We start from the raw sequence: 27,979 nt of genomic DNA, 5'->3' as shown, positions 1-27,979 counted from the left end.
GCCGGGTGTGATTACCCAAATCTATGAGCAAGTGTTGCAATACATCTGCATATTATGATGCTGCGTTTCGTTACTTGCGTGGGACGGCTGTCGGATCGCGCCCTCCACAGGATCTCCGTGACCACGCGGATTACATCTCTCTGTGTAATGACTCCACACGTCAACACGCATGCACACACTCGCACTGCGGGCGTCTCCACGCCGGGTCACGTGACAGTCACGTCACGTGGACCCATGGGACGGAAGAGCGCCATTGCACGCCGTCCCGATCCCCTCTGCACCCGACGCACGGCCGCCTGCGCGACTCACGCATACGCGCACGGACACACGCGCACACGCACACCTAAGCACTAGGAAAATATACGCTTGCGGCCGCGGCGGGTTGGTTCATCTCCGGTCAGACACTGCCCCCCGCACCACGCGGTAGCCGTCCCGGCTTTGGGACGCGACCCCGGCTGGCGTGCCGGTGACCTGGAGTCAGGTCAGGTCAGGTCAGCGGCCGCGGCGGATCGCCATCGCCTTCTTTCGCTACTGGAATGCTACGTGCGCCGCGCGCGAGGCCGCCTCTTGGCGCCCTGGCGGCCACCATGTACACTACAACTGTACACCACCGACACAGCCGGCGCAGGCGGCAGACTGAGCGCCGGGGGCAATGCCGCTATCACTACGACGTCGGCACGGCCCAACGGCGCCGATCACGTGGCGGGGTCACGCCCGCGTGCAGCGGTCACGTGACATCGCCAGGCGAGCCTGCTGCGGGTGCGTGACGTAGCCGGGCCGTCCGACGCGGGTCACGTGACCGAATACAGGATATGTACGCGTCAGGCACAGATCACGTGGCAATGCGGGGCCTGTGGGTGGCCGAGTCTATGGGAGGTCACGTGGCTGCGTGGCCCGGAGAGGGCACAGTTCGGCGCAAACCACGTGACTAGGACATGCTGCCTGTCAGCTGCTGGTAGAGGCGTTGGCCCCACCACGCCTCCAGGTCGAATGGCTGGAAGTCTGCGGCGAAGAGACAGGTCGTTAGAAGCTCGTTTCTAGACAAAAAAAAGCCGCACAAATCCAGCCTCAACACGGAAGGTCAGAGGCGATCCACAAATCACGAAACGAAGAAGCACGTAGCTAACCACGTAACAAACTGAACAGATCACGCAGGTGACTGGCCTTACACCATTAGCTGAGAAATTAAAACCAGCTCAACGATATCATTGTCAAGGTCTGTCAAGGTTAGGCGTGATGGATGCGTTGCGTAATTTATGGATGGCTCCAACGGAATATACGCCCGTCTGTAAGGCAAAATATGTTGCTGGGTCTTCCTGCACCTGCGCATGCCTTTTCGTGCCCTCCTACAGGTCATCGTAAGAGCTAGCTAGCTAGAGCTAGCTTGCTCTTAGCTAGCTAGCTAGAGCCAGCTAGCTAGCTTGCTAGCTTCTTGAGCCATGCAGCTTTGTCGCCAATAACGCAAACGATTCAAACAGAGTTTAATCAGCAAAGTGCTTACGCTTCCTTCCGCAAACAACCAATCGTGTTTTGGAGATAAACGCACTCACCAACAACAAAACATCTTACACCAGGGGTGTCAGAACAGAGAACAAACATAATTTGATAGCCGGCGACGTTTCGCACATCCCGAGGCACATCCCGTGAACCGAGGAACCTCGACTTGAGCGGGCGCCAGAGCGGGCATGGTACGCGTTGAGGGTACGGGGCGCGCACGAGAATAACCCGCGCGCCGACTGTCACATGCCGCTGAGAATAGCGCTCGCACCAGGCAGCTGATTGGTTAGGAAGGTTCAGCAGCCGAAGGTTCAGCAGCCGGCGAGACAGCGCTCAGGAAGTGAGGACACAGGCTGATCAGCATAGTCACTGACAGATGTTTACCACCTGATTCGCTTATTATCAAGGCATACATTGATTGGACGTCAAGGACGGTGGCATGGAAGGACGTCCTGGACGGTGGCATGGCAGGACGTCCTGGACGGTAGCATGGCAGGACGTCCTGGACGGTGGCATGGAAGGACGTCCTGGACGGTGGCATGGCAGACGTCCTGGACGGTGGCATGGCAGGACGTCCTGGACGGTGGCATGGCAGGACGTCCTGGACGGTAGCATGGCAGGACGTCCAGGACGGTGGCATGGTAGACGTCCTGGACGGTGGCATGGCAGGACGTCCTGGACGGTGGCATGGCAGGACGTCCTGGACGGTGGCATGGCAGGACGTCCTGGACGGTGGCATGGCAGGACGTCCTGGACGGTGGCATGGCAGGACGTCCTGGACGGTAGCATGGCAGGACGTCCTGAACAGTGGCATGGCAGGACGGTGGCGGACGGCAGGACGTCCTGGATTCGCTGCAGCAGGTGCTAATGGCGAACGACTCAGGGCGAATCCAAGGGGAGGGAAAGGGGCAGTCGTCCCATCCATGGCCGTTCCATCGCCTAGCGTGGCCGTCGCAGGAGCATGGCGAGCGTCCAAGGACGCATAGGAACGGGGCAGACATCGGAAGGGGTCCCCTAACGAGCTGGGCCGCTAAAAGGACGGAGCAGGCCCCTCCTCCGGCGCTCACGCGGCTCCTATAGTTGCATTTTATGATAATTATATTGATAAACGTAAATGCAAACACCGTGGATGAGTCTTTATGACGTTTGCAGAAGTGTTTGGAACATTTGGGTGTGCTAAGGTCCCTCGCTGGTCTGAAGAGGGACCCGTATAAAAAAGACAGTGAGCCACGCCCGATGCCAAAAAACAAATTTGGAGCCTCTGAGGCGACCCCCTCCATCTCCACAGGTCACGGGGGCCGCTCTGACAAACCCTTGCCCCCTCCCCTGGCGAAACCCCGGCTCTGCGACCGTGGACTGCGCACACCCCGTTGCGAGCGGCCAGCGTCATCGCGGCCGGCCGAGTGTAATTCAGCAGCAGCGAGCCGACGCTCGAAGGGCATCACAACAGGAAGCGAGGGGAGCAGCACCGCTCGGGTATGAAAAGGCTTTTAGCGAAGTGGTACGCGGTTCGTATTGACTGATGTTCGGATGTTTGGAGACGAGGTTCTGCTTATCATCGGAATGACGAAGCAGAATTACTCGATGAGTTCGGGACCCGCGATGGGCTTCGCTGCTGAAGTTCAGATAGGTTTGGTTGTCGGGCTGACTCTGAAGTCTGAACACCATATCCGCAGCACAGTCCGGCAGATGGTACTTCAGTAGATGAGGGAGTAACCGACCTTAGGGGAAGTGCACAAGACCGTTGGACAACGCCATCGAGGCAAACCGAGCAGATATTCAGGGGATTTACTACCTTGTAGCGCTGGATGAACCTCCACCTGGTCGTAGTACAACGATTCGATGTCTGGAAGAGAAACAAGGACGTGATTACATGTCAGCAGTTACCGCTTTCGTTCCACGGCACGCAAGGACACAGCGCGTCGGCCCGCCCGCCAACCAGTGACGGGGGACGAACGGGAGCGTCGGTTTCCCTATCACACGCCAATGGCCATTAACACGGCCTCAGCGGGCTTCACCGTCACACGAACGCCCAATGGCACCCTACCAGTTACGCAGCTTAGCTGAGTGTGCCGGATGCCGGTCATGTTCAGCGCTCATTGCGAATGCACAAGACCGAGGCCAGTGGGCTGCGAGCGCATGTCAGCCGGCGAAAGCCCACTGTGGATGCCGATATGCGCTCCGGCAAACGCAGTGTTCCCTCCATGAGCATTACAGACTCATAGGAAAGCCCACATTACTCAAATCCATGCCTGGTCAGATAGGTTAGGGTAAAGCCACGACAACTTCTGAAATGTGCCGTTTTAGGCCGGATAGTAAGCTCAGCAAAAAGTAAACTATGCAAACAGTCAACATGAGCTCAAGGCACCCTGTAATCAGTTCAGTTTTCAAATGTCAGCCCGGTCATTTTGACCCATCTCCGGCCTATTCTAAGCCTACATTTTAGGTGAATACTGCCACTGGCGCACTTCCAAGGGAGCAGCGCGCCATCATGGGCGAAATGATTCCTTACTTTTGTGGAAAGATTCAGAGTGAGACGAGGCATTAGTATGGATGACATAGTTTTTTCCGGCTATCGTCCTCATTTAACATCATACCATCCACTCCTGACTGCAGTCTCAAACTCGAATGAAATTCGAGAAATACGCCGCGAAACTAAAAATATCGCAACATTAAAAATAGAACTTGTGAACTTTGCGGCTCATGTATCGCACTTCATTCAAGTATAGGGCTAAGGTCACGAGTGTACGGTAAGCCACCGACAACACAGACGCACACACTCAGAGAGTACGGTAAGCCACCGACAACACAGACGCACACACTCAGAGTGTACGGTAAGCCACCGACAACACAGACGCACACACTCAGAGAGGGTCTGCATCGAGTGTACGGTAAGCCACCGACAACACAGACGCACACACTCAGAGAGTACGGTAAGCCACCGACAACACAGACGCACACACTCAGAGAGGGTCTGCATCGAGTGTACGGTAAGCCACTGACAACACAGACGCACACACTCAGAGAGGGTCTGCATCGAGTGTACGGTAAGCCACCGACAACACAGACGCACACACTCAGAGAGGGTCTGCATCGAGTGTACGGTAAGCCGCCGACAACACAGACGCACACACTCAGAGAGGGTCTGCATCGAGTGTACGGTAAGGCACCGATAACACAGACGCACACACTCAGAGAGGGTCTGCATCGAGTGTACGGTAAGCCACCGACAACACAGACGCACACACTCAGAGAGGGTCTGCATCGAGTGTACGGTAAGCCACCGACAACACAGACGCACACACTCAGAGAGGGTCTGCATCGAGTGTACGGTAAGCCACCGACAACACAGACGCACACACTCAGAGAGGGTCTGCATCGAGTGTACGGTAAGCCACCGACAACACAGACGCACACACTCAGAGAGGGTCTGCATCGAGTGTACGGCAAGCCACCGACAACACAGACGCACACACTCAGGGTGTACGGTAAGCCACCGACAACACAGACGCACACACTCAGAGAGGGTCTGCATCGAGTGTACGGTAAGCCACCGACAACACAGACGCACACACTCAGAGAGGGTCTGCATCGAGCGTACGGTAAGCCACCGACAACACAGACGCACACACTCAGAGAGGGTCTGCATCGAGTGTACGGTAAGCCACCGACAACACAGACGCACACACTCAGAGAGGGTCTGCATCGGGCGTACGGTAAGCCACCGACAACACAGACGCACACACTCAGAGAGGGTCTGCATCGAGCGTACGGTAAGCCACCGACAACACAGACGCACACACTCAGAGAGGGTCTGCATCGAGTGTACGGTAAGGCACCGACAACACAGACGCACACACTCAGAGAGGGTCTGCATCGAGTGTACGGTAAGGCACCGACAACACAGGCGCACACACTCAGAGAGGGTCTGCATCGAGTGTACGGTAAGCCACCGACAACACAGACGCACACACTCAGAGAGGGTCTGCATCGAGCGTACGGTAAGCCACCGACAACACAGACGCACACACTCAGAGAGGGTCTGCATCGAGTGTACGGTAAGGCACCGACAACACAGACGCACACACTCAGAGAGGGTCTGCATCGAGTGTACGGTAAGGCACCGACAACACAGACGCACACACTCAGAGAGGGTCTGCATCGAGCGTACGGTAAGCCACCGACAACACAGACGCGCACACTCAGAGAGGGTCTGCATCGAGTGTACGGTAAGGCACCGACAACACAGACGCACACACTCAGAGAGGGTCTGCATCGAGCGTACGGTAAGCCACCGACAACACAGACGCACACACTCAGAGAGGGTCTGCATCGAGCGTACGGTAAGCCACCGACAACACAGACGCACACACTCAGAGAGGGTCTGCATCGAGCGTACGGTAAGCCACCGACAACACAGACGCACACACTCAGAGAGGGTCTGCATCGAGTGTACGGTAAGCCACCGACAACACAGACGCGCACACTCAGAGAAGGTCTGCATCGATAAATCGTCCTCGTTTGGTGCGTTCGAATGTCCACGGCTTTGCCAAAAAGCATGCACTCAGGAGGGGGATTGATTTGAGCCCCCATCCCACCCGCCCCCACCCATGATCTAACACCCGCACACGTGTTAATGCTCCGGCCGTTGTCAGGCGTTAGTGAGTCCCCAGAAAGACTGGATGGTGTTAGGCTTTCCGAGCATCACATACGCGTCGGAGCCCGAATGCTATCCTCAGCATGACTGGACATCGAACCAGGGCCTCCTGGCTAATAGCCCACCATTCTACCAACTGAGATAACCAGCAATTCGAATGTCAGCAATTCGAGGAACAGGATGCGGGTTGTGATCCACGTACGGCGGAATGTCAAACACCTTTCAATCTTTCCCGGGCGTAGAATTCAATAACACCTGCCGACGGTCGGAGGCTCAACTGAGGCTGAAGCGTGGTGAACATAACAGGACACCAGGCGCCGACGACACCCCGAGCATTAATTTCATCGAGAAATGACGTAACGTCAGCAGGCGCGAGCGACAGGTGGGACGTCATAAATGAGTCTGAAGATTAGAGTTAGCGCAGAAGGTTTCTGACAGCAGTTAACTGCATCACCCATGTCCAGTCATTCGCGTCGATTTTCACCTTTACATGAGCCATTAATTCAGCAAATCTTCTACGGTATATTCAAATAAGTGAGCTTAGCACGGCACAAAGATAAACAATGATAGGTTTTCAGTGCCTATGGCGAAGAATAGAAAAGTTGCATAGTTTAATCATGTGTAATCACGAGATCGGGCGACATAAAATCGAATCTGAAGCGTTGTGTGACGTACTGTAAGCGAGAATGCCTCCTCTTCTTGATCAACCCAGCATTTCAAACTCATGCCTGCCCTCGCCTCTGCCACACACGTGTGCGGATGTCGGCATCACATGTGCAACGGTTGGACGCATTTAGCAGCCCGTCGCCCCCCCCCCCCCCCCCGCCTCCCACGTCCCTCCGCGCGGTCACGTGACCGCTCGGCCCTCCATCGGCTGGGCGGAGCCAAAAATACACACTCAAATCGCTCGCCCCATGGCTGTCACTGGCGGAGCGAACGAATGCGGGGAGGATGGACGCGCGGATGGAGCTTAGAGAGGCTGGTTTACAGAGGCGCATCCAGGCCCCAAATCGCGGGGGGGGGGTGGCTCGAGGTCTAATCTCGGACAAGTCTCCCGTCGTTTCCATCGCCACTTCTGGCACGATCTGGTATTATCACACTTCTGGCAAGCGTGTCCATCGCAACTTTTAGCGCACCCAACTACATTTCCTGTGTGTCTGGCTTCCAGCATCCTGGACCCCCCAAATAACCTTACCCTGTCCGCATGGTTGCTGCTGCCTGCTGCCCGACACAACACAGGTGATCCAGCGGATAGGACGATCCTGTACCGATAGCCGTGATTAATAGCTGGGAGATTGGCTGGATCGCAAACGTAATGGCATTACGGAGCGTGACAAACAGGCCGAGAAGCGCCAAAAGCGCCAAGCGTTACTGGAAGCGCCAAAATTGTGGTTCACGGACTTGGCTGCGGATCAAGTGGGCTCAAGTCCTGCTTCAACAAAGTGCTCGCGTATTCTGCACTGGTAACGCCCGCGTATCTGTTCAAAATTTGAGATGCCCGCACGCCGTGCGTCGGAGTTTCTGCCGGGCAGGGTTCGGGTTTGGTTGGATCACTCTAGCCTAAGGATCTCACCGAGCTCACCGAGCTCTCACAGATCATCCGTCCAGTGCGTTCTTTCCCAGACCAAATATATCCGACAAATCCTCCGCCATATATCAATTCCCTACGGAATCGACTATGGTCGTTTGTCACAAGCGTCATGCTGTGTGCCTGGCTGCGTGTTTGCAACAGAAGTCGTCGGGAAGGCAATGCAGCCCTGAGCCCTGTGCCGTCGAGAGTCCTGTTTTGGTTGAATAGCTAAATTTTGACGCCCATGAGCCAGAGCTCGTAATGCGCCTACAGACCTCTACCATTGCCGCCTGCGCTGCAGCGTTACCTGCTCGGCTAGGACACGGCAGCATGTCTGACGTCAGGCTGGACAAGGCTGTTCAACCGGTTTGGGTAGAGCATGACCGGTTAAGCGGCTTAAAAAGGCATCTTTATTGCAATATATATATATAGCTACAGTTTGCCATCGATGAGGCCCTGGAGTGCGCATCCTCCTCTCGCTTCCAGATTTGTTTGATGGCTGGCATCCGTGTCCGTGTCCGTGCCCGTGCCCGTGCCCGTGCCCGTGCCCGTGCCCGTGCCCGTGCCGTGCCCGTGCCCGTGTCCGTGTCCGTGTCTGTATCTGTGTTCGTGTTCGTGTTCGTGTTCGTGTTCGTGTTCGTGTTCGTGTTCGTGTACGTGTCCGAGTCCGTGTCCGTGTCCGCGTCCGTGTCCGCGTCCGTGTCCGTGTCTGTGTCCGCGTCCGTCGTGTCCGTGTCCGCGTCCGTGTTCGCGTCCGTGTCCCTGTCCCTGGACGTGGCGACAAAGGAGTGGAACATCTAGCAAAACTGACGGAAGACACAGGGCCCGAAACACGGGTTCCGGCCATATTGTCACACATGTGAACGGTTTGATGCGCCAGAGACCTGTCGCAGCACCAACAGGAGCACATACCTCCGCCACCCGAGTCGTCTGCATTCGCATACTCTTCTTTTACTCGCCGCCATGCTGCGAACAAAGGAGGTCCGATTAGGTTGCACTCCTTATTTATGACGGCCGCCCAACAAGGTTAGCCCAACACTTTCAAACCTGCACTTACAATCGCATGTATGCTAAAAGATCCTAAGTTTTCATAACTTGAATACATTAGTTGCTGAGCGCTATGGTAATAACATGGCCTTGGCTGGGTCTGCCAAGGAACCTTATTTTACTTTTTGTTCTCGAACTAGCAGAAAATAAATGTTTCAAAAAAATGTTAAGTGCATCTCATCGGAACCATGACGCTGCAAGCTATTGGCACAGCTAGTACAGCGTAAAGATAAAACTCGTGGCACAGAACAAATGTATCAAATAAACTACGTGAATGTTCTCAAGATCCTACTGAGCGGACTTAAGAACTGTATTCGTGATAGGCTGACAACTTTTTGACGAAATTGGAGCAGAAAGTGAAGGGTCCGGGCCCACAACAACATGGAAGCATTTTTGTGATCGTACCGGTGGCCGTAGCCAGGCCAAACTCCCAGGGGGTGCACCGGTGATTCAACAAAAAGTGGACAATGCGTAAGCATGATTTTTTCGGACTGGTACACAACTATTTCCAGCTTAACAACGCTGCTTTGAATACATTCTTCGCAACTCAAGCCAGCTGGGATGCCTGGGAGGGCATGGGAGGTGATACGAAGCCAGGATAAAAAGACACAGGAAAAACATTTAAATGCATTGTCATAAGAATACCGCATGATGCATATTATATGTGAACATAGCATGGAAACGACAGCTCGACACAGGCAAACAGGCCTAATGATGGCATGACAACAAGCCGTAAAAGTATTTTTTGAACCATTTTGTACGCCTAGCATTTTATGTTGGAATGCGTGTTGGCGTCCCGCTGATTCATGAACAACACGGATGCACCCCCTTGACAAAAAGTGTGAAAATTGTTAGGCGTGGGCGACCTCTCATTATCTCATTCCTTCTGGCGCCCTTGGCACCAAAACCAAACCGTTGTCAAAAAGCCTTGGTAAAAAAGCTTCGAAACTGGCTAAATCGGACAGCTTTGCTTCTAAATACTTGAATACATCGCCATAGGAGTAGATGACACTATTCTGTAGACGAGTTATTCAGCCTTTGTTTCATACCAATTGTACTGATATCCCCTGACCAGCTGACCTAAATCAGTCAAAGCGTCAAATGTTACATATCTCTCCAAATGACTTCCTCGTGTGAGCGTGCGTGCGTGCGTGTGTGGATCAAAAACAATTATGCGTTAACTAAGCCTACATCCTTGCAAGATCGGTTAGGTCAGGTCGCAAAAAAGGTAGGTGAAGTAGGAGCCACGCCAAGTCTATCATTTCTGTGAAATAAAAGGCCTGTCAAGCCCTATTGTTGACGCAATAAGCCTGTCAAGGCTTATTGTTGAAACAATAGGTCTGTTACGACCTATTGTTGACGCAAACGTCAAGGGACCTTTACGTTAAGCAGTTCATTTTTGTAGCTCCCATTGGTAAGCACTGATCGCATTGATCGCTATATCTTAACATCAACGCAGACAGATGTTGGATAGTGGAGTCCATGCCGCATGAACCGTTCTTCCGTGACACCTACCTACTGCTAAGATACTACATTTTATTGGGATACCACACACATATGTATATTCGTCGACGCCTTCCTTATGACCGATTTAATCGTTCATGGTGAAGCATTCACAACTGTAACCGTCTCATATCTGCTGAACAAGCAGTGTGGGGCCTTGGACCCGTCTCCATAGAGCGAAGCCAGCCGACGCTGATTCGGCGTAGCTCTTGGAGCTATATCCAATTAAGCCATGACACCCATCCGTGCCACCGTCAGCGAGCCATCTGCTGAACGGTTCCAGAGCCACGACGAATAACGAAAGTAACCCATGAATAGCCCAGAAAAAATATCTCGTGAAGGTGGCAGGCCGTTGCAGATGAAAAGGCAACAACCGTACCCAACTTGCTCTAGACCACTCTCTACCAAAAACTGACGCCACACTACAGCTTTGTCCCTGCGGGAGGGTGGGACCACATTAAGTTAAGGGTACAATAACTTACCCCTCCCCCTCTTTCCTCGCTGTCTTGCAGGACAGCCATCTCATCCTGACAGAGTCCACTCGACTCAGGATACCGCCGTCACGAAAAAATCAAGCAATACCAACAAAATAAAGCATATCAGGACACCACGAAGGTCTTCACGACAGATAAACGTGCTGAAAGGTTTTGAAAAGGTTGCCAGAATATTTCTACGCACTTTAAGCATACACGTAACATTCTGTCAAGGAAATGATTGTTTTAGTGATCGGCATTCAGTGTCTCAGCCACTCAAAACAAACCAAGAATAAGTTTATGATGTGAACGACTCTTTCGACATTCGTCTTCAGTTCATCTCTTCAGTTCGCCAAAATTCTAGGATAATACCTCGGGGATTATTTGATTAGGGCTCATTCACTGTGGATCACTTTTAGGTATACAAACTTTGTAACTGTTGCGTAGCGGATCCCCAGGGACGCAGCAGGCGTAAACAAGTTAATTTTGTCGCATCTGCGTCAGACATGCCACTGAATGTGTTTAAAACGTTTCGAAAAGTTTTGGCAGGAAGAGACAGCATCACGCCGGTATCAAAATCATGATCTCGTTTACGGTCAGCCAACCGGCATTTCATCAAAATATGCATTTTTTAGAAATTATTTTACATCTCTCCGAAACACTGCTGGCCTATTCACGCGAAAACCGCCGACAAAGTTGTGCCGTTAAAAAACAAACGCTGACATATTTTCTGAGTTTTTAAAAGTACCGTCCCGTCACCTTTCGTGAAAACTGCTGATATTTTGACCGTTCCCAAACAGCAATACAGAGCTGCCCAAACGTGATCAGCAACAGTATTTTCAGTACCCTAGGTTGATGGTCATACAACAGAGCTCCGAGCTGATTTTGGGTACACCCAATGCCCCTAAAACGCGACACCGAAGATGTTTATGCATACACTTAGAGCTAGCGATTGAGCCATTCCTGGTTCAGCGGATCAGTTCTCGCCTCGCCCCAGCCGTGCAGGTTCAGCTCTCGCCTCGCCCCAACTGCGCATATTCAGTTCTCGCCTCGCCCCAGCCGTGCAGGCTCAGTTCTCGCCTCGCCCCAGCCGTGCAGGTTCAGTTCTCGCCTCGCCCCAGCCGTGCAGGTGCAGTTCTCGCCTCGCCCCAGCCGCACGGGTTTAGTTCTCGCCTAGCCCCAGCCGTGCAGGTTCAGTTCTCGCCTCGCTTCAGCTATGCAAGTTCAGCGATTCGCTTGGTGCGGCGACCCCAATTTTTCATCGGCATCACTTCAGGCTCCGTTCACATTCCCACTCTCCAACCGGCCGCTGCTCGACGCCAGCCTCCCGTCTCCCGCAGCCAGCTAACGGAGCGGCGCCGGATGCACGACCTCGCCTGGCGCCTAGCAACAGCGCGCGTGACGTCAGACGCCGGCCCACCGCGCCAGCCAATGGCGACGCGGCCGCACTGGGGCCCGGCACTGGCAGGATGTGGCGCGCGCGGGGTAGGGTAACAGTCTCCAGGCCTAGGCCCCCGGGGGCCGCGCCAAGCACCGTGCTTATACGACTCGCGACGGCTGCAGATGCAGCCGCTGCGTTTTTCATGCTAAAGAGCAGGCGACTGTCATTCGCCGACCCAGTGTAACCAGTCTTAAGTAATCAGTCCGCCTCTAATTCGGACCGGGCCGGGAGAAAACGATGCGGAGATTGAGATGCTAAAGCCGATTGTAAATGCCAAGGCCGTATGGGGCACCGCAGGTGTGAGGGAAAGGGGAAGACCTTGTGTAACAAAAGACAAACGTTATAATGAGAGGACCGTGCACCTCAACTATCAGGAGCGAAATAGCGTTTTTTGGCCAGAAATACAGTCGCCAGTCTGGTGCAGGATTAACGTGAACACAAGACATCCGCTTTACAGATGCGGTCAGTTCAGAGCTTCGGGGCCCCCAAAACACTAAGGCTGGCCGAGAAAAGATAAAAGAAAATAAGAGGCCCACATCTGCTGTGCGCTACGGCTGCTGTGTTCTAGGGGGGTTACCACGAGAGCGTCCCTCGGGCCAGGACATCTAGCCTTTGCTGGTGCTCCATGAGGGTTACTTTTGTCGGGGCTCCTCAAGGTCAGGTCCCCTTTTGTCGGGGCTCCTCAAGGTCAGGCCCCCTTTTCTACAGATGTGAGCACCCCTAGCTGGGTGGGTAGCTGACTAGTTTTACGGCCGACAGAAATACAACGCAGTTCTGCTCTGCAATTGATGCAATCGAAATTACCATTGAGCTCTGCGACAAGTTGCAAACGAAATTGTAAAATAATATCCCAGTCCGGAAAAATCAATGATGTTTCAAGTGTCAGCCTTTTTGCTGGGATGCTGGAGCACACCCTGAAAGTTTGCGTTCGCAGCAGGCCCGTAACAATAACAACTTTCAGGGAGTGCACCAGGGTACCGACAATAGGCGGACGCTTGGCTTAAACATGATCCATTTTGCCGGACTGAGATAATATTTTAAAATTTTGTTCACCATTTGCCGCAGAATTCAATATGGAGAAGGAGTACATTTCATCTTCTTGTCATGCTCATGCTCAAGTATACGGGATGCACGGAAAGCGGCCGGGTTGTACCCCAGATCCCAGGGGCTGCACGGACACCTAGTGCACCCGCCTGGCTACGGGCCTGGTTCGCGCTGCGTCCTGGCTCAATCAAGGGTCAGGGTCACGTCATGTTTGGCCCGTGTTTTTATGAGCAGCACAGAGCAGTCTCGGGCGCTGCATTCACTGGTCTGCAGCGTACATTTGTAACCGTCCGAAGCTGACAATGGTCAATCTCTTTCAGGTTGCATACGAACGGTGGGCGTTACAGTAGGGAAGAAAGTCTGTGATCATATACACGCTGTCCTGGAATACTTCAACGACACCAATATTTGCGTCGTTTATGTGCTCATTCGATGTTGAATGCTGAATTCGCGGTTATATAAAACATAAAAAGAAGCCGCTGCTTTCATGAGAACCAGCCCCGCAGGTCCTTCCAGCCCAGCAACGCTCGTTTAATGGCGCTAGTGTGCTTAGTCACGGCGCTCACATTAACTGATTGATCTCCAAGTTTTTTCGCCACCTTGACGCGCCACAATTTGTGAGTGGAGGGTCACCCTGCCCTTCCCCCCCCCCCCCCCACGCAGAGACATGCCAGACGCCCCACGGCCGGTCGGCATGGTAACAGGTCTCCAGACATGCGACCACAAAAACCTGTCATAGGAGGTCGACCCGGCACCATTTATGTAACGCGTCGCTACCAGCCCGGAGATCGGCTGGATATTCAGTCTCGTGCTGCTCTCACGTAGCCTGCCATGCCGCCTGCAAGCGTGGAAACATGGCCAGCTTCGACAAACTTGGCCCGTCGCGGCCATCGCCTAAGCAGCGGGAACCTAACTTTGGGTACCGGTTGACGTTGACAGCTTCCAAACTAACACCAGGTGGCGCTGCCAGAAGCCTGACCTTTATCCCATACAGATGAGACGAGAGGGAGCCACATGCGAGATGTGCGCATCATAGATTAACCTCTCGGCCTCCGCTATCAGTGAGTCGCACTCCACATCCCTTTCTGCAACCGAGCGACACTCGAGCTATCCCGCTGCGCAGCCGAGCGGTCCTCGAGCTATCCACTTCAGCGTGTGCTTCTGACGACGGGCTGAGGCCGTCTCATAACGCGGTAACGTGCCACAAACCGCGAGGGGTAGGGAGTTCCCACTAGGCGGGCTCATGAGACCAGGGTACTGCACGTAAAACACAGGTCTGCATGTCAGCGAGTGCAGATTTCGAGGAACACCCGAGTATTTCAGTCGATCCAGCTCCGTAATCCCAAATTACTGGCGGAGCCACCACCGTTTTTAGCATTGAGGTACTGATGTCCTTGCACTTACATAAGCTTAAAGCGAGTTAGTCAACTTGGGAAGCTGTAAACCCAGCAGTATACGAAGCGACATCCCCATCCCGACGCTTGCACGCTCGTGATAACACTGCCATGCGGGGTAACTTGAACCTTCTCAGGTTACCATTTCCTTTCTAGCCAACGGTTATTTATTCGTTTAATTAGTTATTCATTTTTATCCACATAAATTGTTTCATTTCACAGTAATTAATATCTTCATTATTAATTTGTTAACTATTTACAGTCATTTCAATGCAGTCAGTCCGCATAGGAATTATGTTACCTACTTAGAAAGTTGAAGAGCTCGCCCTTTCCCCTGGTCCCCTTACCCTGGCCCCCGGTTCCCGCAGCCCTGTATCGGTCCCCGGTCGCCGCCCGCACAGCACCGGTCCGCCGACATGACGCGGCATAAAGTAGCCGCCGTCTTCGCCGACCCCTGGACTCGAGCGCGAGCTGTCATATCTGGCCCGACACATGGCCCCACGGCAGGGCTCCGTGCGCCGCTATCAGCGCGCGGTGACGACACAGGGGCGCGCCGCTCACCGCTCTCAGCTCAGCGGCGGGCCACCCGCAGGCCGAGTCTTGGCGAGATCACTGCACGCACCACCAAGGTTCAAATTGATAAGGTGAAAATGCCGAGACCTGAGCGTGTTCCATTCAGCCGTGCATGTGTATTTACGTATGATTAGCGGCTTTGCCCCTCAGCACAGCAGCTCATCGTTGTTAGAGATTGAATCAGCAGCTGGAGCAAATAAGTTACCCTTCTGGGCTTCAAAAGACAATATTTCACTGATGTACCAAAAGCGATCAATGAACGCTCTTTAAACCCACCCGTCCGCTTCCGCAAACAGGCGCCACCAGCACCACTGCGGTGGAGGGTTGAGGTCTTGCCACAGAACGCTTCACAAAACCGCCTGCCTGCCTGGCCTGACTGCAGCGCTGCGCATACTGCTAATGAGATACAGCAAAGGTTCAAAACCGGTTTTGCCACGGGCGAATGGCCCCATAGCCCAACAAAAACGATAGCGGTGGAGTTTTGAATCGTGCTGGGTTTGCGCTGAGGGCGAGACCAGATTCAGATCTATCATGCCTGAGCTACAAGACATGCGCGGTTCGACTGAATGCGACCGAAGCACATCGACAGAAATATCTAGTGCAGGGAAGAGGCCGCCGCGTGCCCGGCATACTCACTGTGTGCCAGGTAGCGCACCACCTCCTCGTGCTGGGGTGAGATGGTGGGCGTGGGCTTGCTTCGTGAGTTTTGTCTCCGCTTCTCCGAAAACACGGGGCGCGGAGAGCTGCAATACATCACCGCGCACTGTCAACGGCAATGCCAGCTGCCACACATCCTCAGCGCACTGTCACGGACAATGTCAGCTGCAACACATCCTCAGCGCACTGTCACTGACAATGTCAGCTGCAACACATCACCCAGCGCATTGTCAAGGACAAATTCAGCTGTAACATGTCATCCAACGCACTGTCATGAACAATGCTATCTACGATATGCCATACAACGCACTGTCACGGACAATGTCAGCAGCAGCATGTCATCCAATGCACTGTCACGAGCAATGCTAGCTGGAACACATCATTCACCGCACTGCCACAAACAATGTCCGCTGGAGCATATCATTCAATGCCTGTCATGAGCACTGTTAGTTGGAACACATTATCCAACGCACTGCCACGGACAATGTTAGCTGGAGCCCGGGTGGTGCTTCGCTCCATTCTCGATCGAAAGGGTCCGTGTCCAAGGGTATTTCTCTACCCTCTGATACATGCATGCCATTGTCATATAACTTGTCATACTCTTTTGGGTGAATGATAGGGATTATTGAGTGACTGTTTCCTGGAAAAAAGTCTCGTGTGTCGCAAAATTTTGCTGGATTCCCCAGCAAACGCAATACTAACTACGCTTATTGTTCGACCCAGCAACCCATGGGCATTGTCATCGGCATGTCCGTCACCTGGCACCCTGCATCTGCTCACATTCGGCAACAAGAAAAGTCCCCCCATTCAATTCAGCCGCTAAACGTAGACATCCAGTCCGGCATCTTTTCGACACCGCAACACAACCCTCCCGTAAACCAGCAAAGCAAAACCAACAAACCGACAACCAAAAAAAAAAAACGCGCAAGCACCCCGCCAACAGGTCTGAAGCCGCAGCAACACCACACCGTGTTTCCTGGCACAGCTTCCGCAACCGATACGGAGCTCGACTGAGCTGCCAGCAGCGTAACAACGAAGCAGCTGGTTGAAAGAGACCCTGACCGGATCGAATGGGTTACAGCATCCGACTCCAGGCGGCTGGGCGGCTGCATGCCAAGTGGCGCGGGCCGGTAAACAATGCGGGACGACCCCAGTGATGCCGGTGACTCGCCGGGGGGTCACAACCTCCACCAGTTCGCCACGCGAGGGGGTCAAGACCTTCACTAGTACAACAAGCGAGGGAGTCAGGACCCTCACTAGTGCGCCACGCGAGGGGGTCAGGACCTCTACTAATGCGCCACGCGAGGAGGACAGGACCTCCGCTAGGCGCCACGCGAGGATAGTTGCAAGCATTGAATGGCAGATAGCAAGCAGTAGCATATAAACGTCTGGGAGGAACCAACCTCTCTTTTTAAGTCTACGTTTTTGCAACACCATAGGGTTATTGCAGCGATTTTAGGAGAGTCGACCCACCCTCTCACCCACTCACCTCATTTCCACGACTATTCTGGGCGAGTTAAGACAGTGAGGGCATAACAGCTAGACCCCCGGTTTGAAATTACTTCCGTGTTGATGGCCACCCACCTCTAACCATCAGCAAGGCATGTACAGGACTTGAGAAGAGAGCCACTTGCTTTGCCAGAGCGATGAACCATGAAATCATTCTACAAGTCCCAGAGATCCCAGATGTGCATACCTTAGCACTCAGCTGTGTGCTGTTGGCACTCGAGAGAGTAAATGGTCACTGAAGCCGTCTGACCGGTCAACAATAGAATAGAGTCACCTGATGACCACAGCTTGCGTACCGAGCAAGTCCAAGTACTAGAGTGTGGGCTTCATCGCCCATAATGGAGTGTAAGGAAATGCTGGATTCTTTATATCTGGTCATTTCCAATTGACAATCGTAACCACATAAAGAATAAGCATGGATCTGAAATAGCCGAGTTTCATAGTGGTAGCTTATAAAGCAACCGGGATTAATTAAAAAGAGAACTGATGTGGTGCTCGGATGTTTTTTCAAAGGAGTCCAAACGTCCTGAGTATGACGGGCATTTGGACACTCCCCGGTATTGAGCGCCATCACCGTGACCATAAGGCCTCTTGGGAGGTTCATGATGACTTCAAAGCGACATACGGAACGCTGAAGACGACTGTAACCCCGGGAAAGTAGCCCATCCATCGTCTGCTCTGGGAAGGGAGACCGCCCCCAGCGCGGTGGCGTGACACCCCCTTCCCGTGGTGTCCATTCCTGGGGGCGGAGGGATGTGACGACCCGAGTCAGTGACGCCGTGCCCCGAATGCCGGACCCCGGTTCAGGGGCGCAGGCAGGCGAAAAGGGAGAGGGCGTATTTTTCGTCGACCGCAAAAACACGAGCCTGTTAGATCCTTTGAAATATTCTGCGGGTGGGGAATGGAAAGAAAGTGAGCAGGCATCGGAAAACGATAATGTGGTATGATAAAAGGGACCGGGCATATGCCGATTATTTCTTATTACTATATATTAGAGTATTTCTCGATACATCGAGAAATACAGCAAACGATCATGCATTGCTCGCCACGGTGGCGCAGTCTCATAGAAGGTCTGTCTTCCAATTCGTCCACCCGTGGCGGGGGCTGGGTTTGAGTCGCTTTGTGCACGTGTTATTTGCCCCTGATTGGAATGGCCTGTGACCGGTGACCGTGACCTCGCTAAAGGTCAGGTGACGTCAAAGGGCAGAATGAACCGTGCCAAACACTCCGGTGCGTTGAACATTCGCCGCAAAATGTTGTTGTTGACCCTGTAATTTCACGGTCAGGTGATGGGGCCAGGGCTCACGCGACAAGCCCTGGTTAGCGTGAGTAGGCCCGGATTAAGGAAGTGGATTTCATCGACAGGCGCAAACTAAATATTAGACGCATATAAAGATGCGAACAGAGAGACATATATCAGCACAATGGAAGTGTCACGTCAGTCATTAAAAAGGCGTGAGGTGCCGCCCCCTTGCCCGCGCGCCTGGAGTCGCCGCTGCCGGGGGTCAGCTGGCGGCGGCCGGGGCTGGTGTTGGGTCGAGAGCCGTCGGCGGACAGCAGGACCGGAGACAGCTCGGCCGCCGCCCGTGCGGCCTGGCCGCCAGCCAGCGCCGGGATACCAGAGACCCGCCGTCCCCAGCTACCGATACCGACACCTGACGATTGACAGCGAGGGGCGGGCATCGCGGCCGATGCGTCGATGTGGTGTCCCTGTGGTGAGGACGCGAGGACCCAGAGGTGCGGCGCTTCACGCCTAACTTCGGCTCGCTCCGCTTTGCTTTCGATAACAACGAGCGGTGCAGCATGGAGGACACGTACTTGGTGGTGTTTTGTGAGCGATTTGATTGTGGCGCCCGTGACCTGCGACGATGGTTCCAGACGGTCTGATGCAAATCGTAAGGCCTACCTATCACCGGCTCAATCTCTCTTCTCGAATGAAAGCAAAATGTAAATGCATGCCAACTCGAATGTAGTGGACGAATGAATTTGAGTGCGTTGCCTGATTGATTCCTTGTCTTATACTGTTCACTTGCGACTTAAAATTACGCAAACGGCGTTCGAACTTTACGCCCTGCTCTAAGCAGCAGTCCTTGCGAGCCTCACAAAATGCTTGGCCCCAAATACGCCACAAGCTATCAGTCATTTTGTTTGCGCTGGCACCTAGCCATACATTTCAGTTCGGCAGGGCGCCATGGCCAAACAAGTCGCACCCTCAGCCGATCTGCGCGGGGGATTCGACAAGTTCGTCTCCCCTGCATACCACAGCACCGCAGGAGAGGAGGGGAGACGGCGAAGTTCATGCGGGACGGAGGTGCCCGCACACAAGCGGCCACCAAAATGGCATAAGACGGCCATTTTAGCCAGACAGTGCAAGATTGGCGGCACCTGCCAGCTTAATGCATCAATTCGTTTTTTACATGTGCCGCAATCAATTACCAGGAAACCCGTAGGCGATTTGTGACGTGGGTAATATTGTCATGATGTGGCACATTTTTGGCATAACATGGCCTGTCAACAACAAACGCGCATATTGTTGCTGTCATTGGAACCTACGACAGCTGCCTTGGGAACCTCTGGCTTCCCAAGCACATGTTTTTAATTTTACACCACCGGCACCGCATTCACATTTATTTTGATAGCGTGTTAAAGCCGGGACATATCCAATCTACCGTGTTTTTTACGGATGCTAGATAAAACAATGGTGCTCACTGTGACAATTATCATCACTTATTTAGCATTATATTCACAACATCTGTTCCTGTTATCGTTCATAGCACGACAAATGGCAATCCCGTCTCAGCCAAGAACTGCGCTCCAACCACTGCAATCCAGCAGCCGCCAGCTTCACAGCTTGTCCCAGCAGGGGGCGAGGGAGCACTGACCTCATCTCTGGCGAGGACGGCGGCGAGGGCTCCGAGGACGACTTCCTCGTCAGGTCACGGATGGCGTCCAAGCTCTCCAGCTTCTGTGTCAGGCCTGACAACAAGAGCTGTAGCAGTTGCTTGGTCTTCCACGATACACCGCGGGAATGGCGCTGACTTGGAAGCACCAAACTCTATTTGGCACGTGCGTTGCGTGATGTGTGTTGTGATAAAGTTCACATTGCGGATGTCGTAAAGATACGGATGTCGATGATGACGACGCAGTCACATGCGTGATTGTGGCATCAGTCCGCGCATCTAATGGAGGAATGTGCTGGCCCGTGTCATCCTCGAGGGCTCAAGGGTATGTAAGCGGGGAGGCGGAGACAGGCAGTCGGCGCACTCACGTTTCGTGGAAGTTGCCATGAGCCCTATGGTGCTGTATAAACAGACCACGCTCCTGTGCCCCGGGAGCCATTTCAGTGCAAACAGCAAAATCAGCTAATACGTCAACGATGGTTATCAGTGCAAGCAGCCCTGTGGAAAAGCTATATAACCATTATTTTATCTCAGGTTCCTGATAGTCATCTCAGAGCATGGAGGACTGGTGGTTTCAGTCTGAGCCAAGAAATGGAGAATCTGAAGACAATTTCATCTCACCAAATGTTTCGAAAGCCCGTGCACCGTCGCAACTAGGGTCACAGAAATGATATACTTAACGACTTTATCGAACGAAAATGAATTGAGAAAAATGTTGTCACAGTAATATAGTAATTTCCACGTATGAAAAAATAAATTCCAAACCACACACCGCACAGGCAATGCATCAGTTAATTCGAAGTACACAGACACACCCACAGAGAAAACGGAATGACTGCAGCAACGCGTCATTTTATGCAGTGTCGCATCGCACGGGCGTTGTATGACACAGCATGTTCGAGGATGATTTACAAATGATCATGTACGGAGCCGCGATCAACTGCTGGCGGTGCTGTTTGTTGACATAGGGCTCTTCCAAGAACAACAGCCACTTCACTCCGAACAAACAGATCAACGTCAATGAAACGCAACAGGGCACTTGGAACAAGCACCTGGCTTCCTCAACTTTGGTTCTTGTCGATGTGTTCGCAGCACAATTCTGAAGGAGTTGCGAAGAGTGGCATGTCCATCGACTTGGTAGGCGCCGATGTACAAGCAGCACGGCCTTGCCGCAGGCTGCGAGCAGCGCCTGCGCACTAACACCAGCATCGGGGGTCAGTGTGAGCCACAGCACGCGTGCAGTACCGGCCGGAGCTGTCTCCTGGTGTCCTGCGCCATCATGACAGCTCGCCTGCACCATCTCATCATGTACGCACCAGTGTTCGGAACCAGTGGGGATCTGTACATCTGCATGCATATCTGCGCATGCGCATCAGTTCACACCGTCCCCCGACGCCTGCGCAGCCCGCTGTGCGATTCGCCTCAAGTTCAACACGCGTGTATGCACGCACACGCGCCTCACTAGGAAGCCGTTACTCAGGCCCACAAGATGATGTGGTGCAGGGCTGGCCCGCGTATGTTGTTTAGCTTTCCGGGTGCAGCCGCTGCTTCGCAATACACCGCCCGAGGCGGGCAGCGCCAGACCCTGCGCGGTCGGCTCCGGCGCCAGACCCTGTGCGGTCGGCTCCACCACCAGACCCCGTGCAGTGGGCTCCGGCGCCAGGCCCTGCGTGGCCGGCTCCGGCGCCAGACCCTGTGCGGCCGGCCCCGGCGTCAGACCCTGCGCGGCCGGCTCCGGCGCCAGACCCTGCGCGGCCGGCTCCGGCGCCAGACCCTGTGCGGTCGGCTCCGGCGCCAGACCCTGCGCGGCCGGCTCCGGCGCCAGACCCTGCGCGGCCGGCTCCGGCGCCAGACCCTGTGCGGTCGGCTCCGGCGCCAGACCCTGTGCGGTCGGCTCCGGCCGTTCCAGTGTGGCACGGAGCCGAGTCTCGCGTCCTGGCAGCCGAAAAACCGACCTTCGCATATAAATACGGCCGTCAGACGACAAACACAGTCAGTGCCGGTCCAACTGCGCAGGCCGAGCCATGTTCCCATCAGCTGGCGTCCTATGACCCCCCCCCCCCTCCCTCCCCAGCCCCGAGGCTGGGGGTGCTGCGTCACTTGCAGCGTGACACCGCCGCGGCTGGATCTCGCGTGGCTGCATCGACGCAAGAGCCCCCCCCCCCCCCGAGGAACACGCCTGTCTGAGATACGTACGCGTGTGGAGGCGGCGGAGAGGGGGTGCGTTGCTGCTAGGCGGAGTGGGGACGCGTTAGTGCTAGGCGGAGTGGGGACGCGTTACTGCCGGGCGGGTATGGATGCGTGACCGCTCGACTGAGTGGGGATGCGTTCCTGATGGGCCGAGAGGGGATGCGTGACCGCTCGACTGAGTGGGGATGCGTTACTGATGGGCCGAGAGGGGATGCGTGACCGCTCGACTGAGTGGGGATGTGTTACTGCTAAGCTGAGCGGGGCGCATCACTGCTAAGCTGAGTGGGGATGTTTTACTTATTGGCACTGCGCTGTGTTGACGGACTGTTTTTCAACGGTGATAATGCGCCGCTCTGTAGCTATGGACCATTACATTTTGGCTACTGTGCGGACGCAATCCGACACATCTGTTGTTGGGTCCACACATATGTCGCCTACTCCGTGTCCAATGGCGCTAGTTAGCCTTGACATTGCCACCAGATCAGTACCAAACAGATGTCAGACAGTCATCTCTGCACCTGTGTCTCTGCTATGGGCACAGGGTCGCCGCGTCTCACACTGGCCATAGCGACGACGGGAACGTGCCACGAGGCTAATCAGGAGTAGTTGTGCGGCGGAGAGGCGCGCACTCACAACAAAAGATATCATGCGGGATCGAATGAGATTCGAAGCAGGGAATTTTACAGCAGGGAAACAGGGAATCGCCTCCGACGCTTCACTCGTCCACCCAGCCCGCTACTCTGCCGTAATCACGAAGGCATCCCCTCCGACGCTTCACTCGTCCACCCAACCCGCTACTCTGCCGTAGTCACGAAGGCATCCCCTCCGACGCTTCACTCGTCCACCCAGCCCGCTACTCTGCCGTAGTCACGAAGGCATCCCCTCCGACGCTTCACTCGTCCACCCAGCCCGCTGCTCTGCCGTAGTCACGGAGGGGTCCCCTCCGACGCTTCACTCGTCCGTCCAGCCCGCTGCTCTGCCGTAGTCACGAAGGCATCCCCTCCGATGCTTCACTCGTCCACCCAGCCCGCTACTCTGCCGTAGTCACGAAGGCATCCCCTCCGACGCTTCACTCGTCCACCCAGCCCGCTACTCTGCCGTAGTCACGAAGGCATCCCCTCCGATGCTTCACTCGTCCACCCAGCCCGCTACTCTGCCGTAGTCACGAAGGCATCCCCTCCGACGCTTCACTCGTCCACCCAGCCCGCTACTCTGCCGTAGTCACGAAGGCATCCCCTCCGATGCTTCACTCGTCCACCCAGCCCGCTACTCTGCCGTAGTCACGGAGGGATCAGGCCGTGCTTCACGGTCAGAGCCGCGTATTCGGGAAGTAGGCTGCGCCTCGTTGCGTAACGACAGGGCGTGCCGTTATCAGGTGGAGCCGACACAAGACCAGAGACAGAGACCCAGACCCAGACCCAGACCACTGGCAAGGTGGTGTCCCCGCTCTCCTCAGCTGCAATATACGCCGGACATCTGCGACACTGCTATCCATCGGAGTGACAGAGCACCTGTTCTTCCATAACTGCGAGCCAGTCAGCAGGCCGAGAGCCGCCAGCGCAGGCGGCGCTCAGCGCTTTGACCCGGTGGCACCGAACACCTGTGGACAGTGACGCAACCGTTCCCATGCACACACGTCGTGTACAAGTGTTTGGCTTTTTCCGATCGTGCAAAGCTCCTGCAGGACACTGCTTCATGGGTATCCGTTTCAGCATGAAAGGCATGGAAGCTTTAAGAGAAGGAAAGACTCCTCGAAGGTTGTATAACTTCATAGTCCAAACAGCAAGAAATTGGAATTATCACCGACCCGCGATAGATGTTCATTCGGCATTCGAAGATCGCGAAGATGATCAAAGATCATCAAGCCGCACCTTGCCTACCGTCAGAGAAAATACGGTGTTGCAAAAACATAATTAGCACACAAAAAAGCAGTGTAAGAAAGAATCGCTCAAACCTCGCAAACCTCAAAATCAAACCTCAAAAATCTTTCAAGCAATAGGACCGAAGCATGTATAATCAAACCCTTTAGTATCATGCTAACCAGAAAGGCGCCATCTATGTTCACGATGGTGGAGGAATCCTCGCATAGAGAAGCTGAAGCTCAAGTTGTGCAATGCCATGCCAACCGACCTAAGCAGCCGGCGACGGTGCGCTGCGTGAGGAGTACAGCTGGGCTGCCTGCCACGCTTTTTTCACGCGCATAACGAGACATTTTTGTGTGCAATATTTGATTACTCTCAACCAGCGTTATAAGCCTTGTCTCATCACTCCTGTGGCAGGCGTGGCGTTACAAAGGCCGGGCATCTCAAGGAAGAAGCGCCTCGCTTTTGAAAACAGTGCATGTCTGTGATGATCTCCGCCAAGCGTGAAAAGTGCAAAAGTGATGGCAGGGAACGTTTGAAAGGGCTTTTAGTACTACATTCATTGCGTAAGCCACACAGATACAAAGGCCACCGTTATATCTTAACGGTTACCGTTATATAAGTGGTGGTTACATAAGCGTCTCAGTCTCTGTTTTCGCTTTTCTCCTCCACTGGGCATGTCTGTCAAATCGAAACAGCCTCCGTCTGACCATGCGTCTGAGCGATTAGTCCGATGTGTGGGAGGAACGTGCTCATGTCATATAAGCCAGCTGTTACGCAATCATATGGTAGTGCTGGCGTACCAGCACTATTTTTTGGCGAGAGCGCGAGACAGCGGTCTGGCGCGCGCGCTACCACCAAAGTGACGTCACGGTTGGGAAGAGGTGAAAAGGACGGGTATTTTGGGATGATCGGCAGTGAACATTCATCAACAGTCAATAAGCAGTCGGCTCGGGATCGGTGGTATCTGCGTCACCTTGCTGGACGGGCAGCGCGGGCGGATAATCGATGGGATAATCGATAGCGAAATACATCGCTCTGATATCGATAAAAAGTAAACAGGGGGACATTATCGACAACGTTAATTATTTCGGGGGCTGTCACGTAATACAGCAGGCCTGCGAGATAGTTCATTTAAAAACAACGCATTGTGTCCAAGCTGGGCTTAGGCATGTAAGTGCATTGGATCAGGGACGAAGTCCTGGTTCAGTTTTCAGTGGTTCAGTATTCCCGGCTTATTTAATGGCATACTGCCTCATTGCCAACCAGAAGGTGCTTAAGGTCCGCGACAGTTAGTTTTCCGCATTATTGCGCTCTTATCGCCACGTTCAATCTAACCCAGCCTGAAACACCCACATCCGTTCCCCAAGCATCAGGACTTGGCTGACACATTACACAAGCCCGGGAGCGGTGCTCCCTCGACCTCACTGACGTCAGCCGTGACGTCAGTACTCGTGACCGAGATGGAATGAGGCAGTTACCTATCCAGACACGATCAAATGCATGACATGTTGTTCATTGTAAAAACAGCATCCTTTCAAAAACGCACCCAAAGGTGTGATGATAAGCCAAAAACGGACCGATGCGTCTCCGGATATTCAAATTATGCCTCTCCGTGGCGAGTCTCCATCAGCAGGGACCCATCTGCCTGTCTGGTGTCGGAGCTGCGGGAGTCGGTGGTGGCAGACGGGCCATTTAAACGGCCTGGCACCGTTCGACAACGCGCCCTTGGGGGGGTGGGGAGAATGGGACGGGGGGGGGGGCGTGTTCAATGTCATTCACCGGGTCGAAGGTCGCCAACAGCCACCTTGCGCCTGGTCTGTTTCAGACCAGGTACCGTTTCAGATTCAGTTTTGACAGTGTGGCGGAACTGCGCAGCAAGACGGGGACACAGCCGTCACCGTGGAGGTGGAGGTGGAGGTCATCGTCTCTGCGAACACCAGCGTCGTAACGCTTCGGCGTGACAACAGAAATCAAGCTCTCGTCCAATGACGAGGGCAGATACGCCGGCCAGCGTATACACCGCTTTGACACATCTAGCGCAGACGTCTGCGGGGCCGGGGTATCAATCCCGAGTCCGCCACAACGCGGACTAGTTTTTCAGCTGACACATTATATGGAACCTGCCACTCTTTCACCGCCCGAGCATCATTAGCGCAGGTGAAGGTGACGGCCGGGGACGCAGTGGTCCGCCCACTTTTCGTAGAAATTAACGCCCTTGCCTAACTCCACGTGACAGACTTTGCTCTATATAAACAAATTTAGTCTTATTCAATGATGGGGCATACCCTCACCACCACTGATCGTGTAATTAAATCGTGTAAAATTAAATCGTGTAGATCGTGTAAAAAAAAAATCGTGTAACAGGAGTGAGGTTGAGGAAACCTGTTGTGCAACATATTTTGTCCATCACACCTCTCGCCACTCACCTCTCCTGGTCCGCGCCACGATCTTGCTCGGTCCCTTTGACACGGTGTACATGGTGGGGCGTGTGCGTCACCGAGCGAGCCCCGCAGCACGACCCCCTCCTCCGAGCGCCGCCGCTGCGAGTCTGAGGCGGAGGCCCAGTCGGCCGCCGCCGCCGCCGCCGCCGCCGCCGGAGCCGGAGCCGGGCCCCCTGGCGCCGAGCCAGCTGATGTCGCCACCACGTGGAGATCAGCTGCCTGCCAGGGGGAGGGGCGGGCGCGTGCCGACAGGCGCCGCTAGGAGGGGGCGGCTCGAGTGGCGGCCCTGCACGCCCCTCTCGTGCTACGGTAGACTCCTACCGTCAGGAGTGCAACGACATGACTTCTACCTCCTATTCTGAACGCGACACTAATGTCACGCGACAAAATTTATTCAAAAACTTCAGCTTCAGCAGTGCTTTAGTCACGCAACAGTGCTTCAACCGTGAGGGCTTCTACGCGATATCAGTGCTGCACGACAAGACTCATGCTGTAAAAACTTGCATCCGTCATTACTTCCACTGCAAAAACTTATACAGCCTTATTATATACTTGACATTCTTCATATCACCAATACCGTTAGGCGAGAATGGCGCTGCACGGTAAAATGTTTGCTTCGGGAACTCACACCCGTCATCACTTCTACCGTAACCACGTACACTCCCTCATTTACGCACGACGCTCCTTACGCTACAGTATTTACTCTACGAGACGGAGCGGAACGGAATGAGGCAGAACAGAGCGGAACAAGACGGAACGGGATAGAATGGAACGGATCAGACGGGACGGGACGGAATGGATTGGGGCAGGTCGAGGCGGAACGGGGCAGGGCAGGGCAGGGCGGGGCAGAACAAGTGGCAAAGTAGGATAGGCAAGAGGACAGGTCAGACCAAAGCAGAACAGGGCCTTCTGAAGTTGGAACAGGACAACATTGACCTCGCCTTATTATGTCCTTTATCTTTTCACCGGTCCTGCCATCTGCCCCTACACCTCTGTCCATGTCTTCAGTGATACGCCCTCCGCACTGTCCAGGTCTTTGTCATGCCCTGTCATCCGTCCTGCATTGTCCTTTGTCATATCCCTCCCCAGCTCCATGTTGTCTTCAGTTCCGTTCTGTTTTATTATTATCATTATTATGGTACCATTATCTTATAAGTAATTTTATTATTACCATTATATTAGTGGTATTAGGAGAAGTGGTAATTATGAAATGAAATA

The 27,979-nt window shown here is 54.1% G+C and overlaps 1 protein-coding gene across 1 annotated transcript; it reads right to left on the bottom strand.

Annotated features, from left to right (window-relative positions):
• Positions 1-130: 130 nt before the first annotated feature.
• On the bottom strand, positions 131-26,878 carry LOC119095319 (MAPK regulated corepressor interacting protein 2). Its single transcript, XM_037218175.1, has 6 exons — positions 26,747-26,878; positions 20,248-20,341; positions 15,836-15,942; positions 8,637-8,690; positions 3,293-3,343; positions 131-1,002 (listed from the first exon to the last, which is right to left on the bottom strand). The coding sequence occupies exons 1-6, from the start codon at positions 26,796-26,798 to the stop codon at positions 929-931; spliced, it is 432 nt and encodes a 143-aa protein (XP_037074070.1). The 5' UTR covers positions 26,799-26,878; the 3' UTR covers positions 131-928.
• Between the last annotated feature and the right edge of the window lie 1,101 nt (positions 26,879-27,979).

Source organism: Pollicipes pollicipes, unplaced genomic scaffold (genome assembly GCF_011947565.3).
Source record: "Pollicipes pollicipes isolate AB1234 unplaced genomic scaffold, Ppol_2.1 Scaffold_4219;HRSCAF=4965_pilon_pilon_pilon, whole genome shotgun sequence".
Classification (NCBI taxonomy): domain Eukaryota; kingdom Metazoa; phylum Arthropoda; class Thecostraca; order Pollicipedomorpha; family Pollicipedidae; genus Pollicipes; species Pollicipes pollicipes.
Note: the sequence above shows the minus strand (reverse complement) of the source record. Positions and strands in the feature narration are given on the sequence as shown.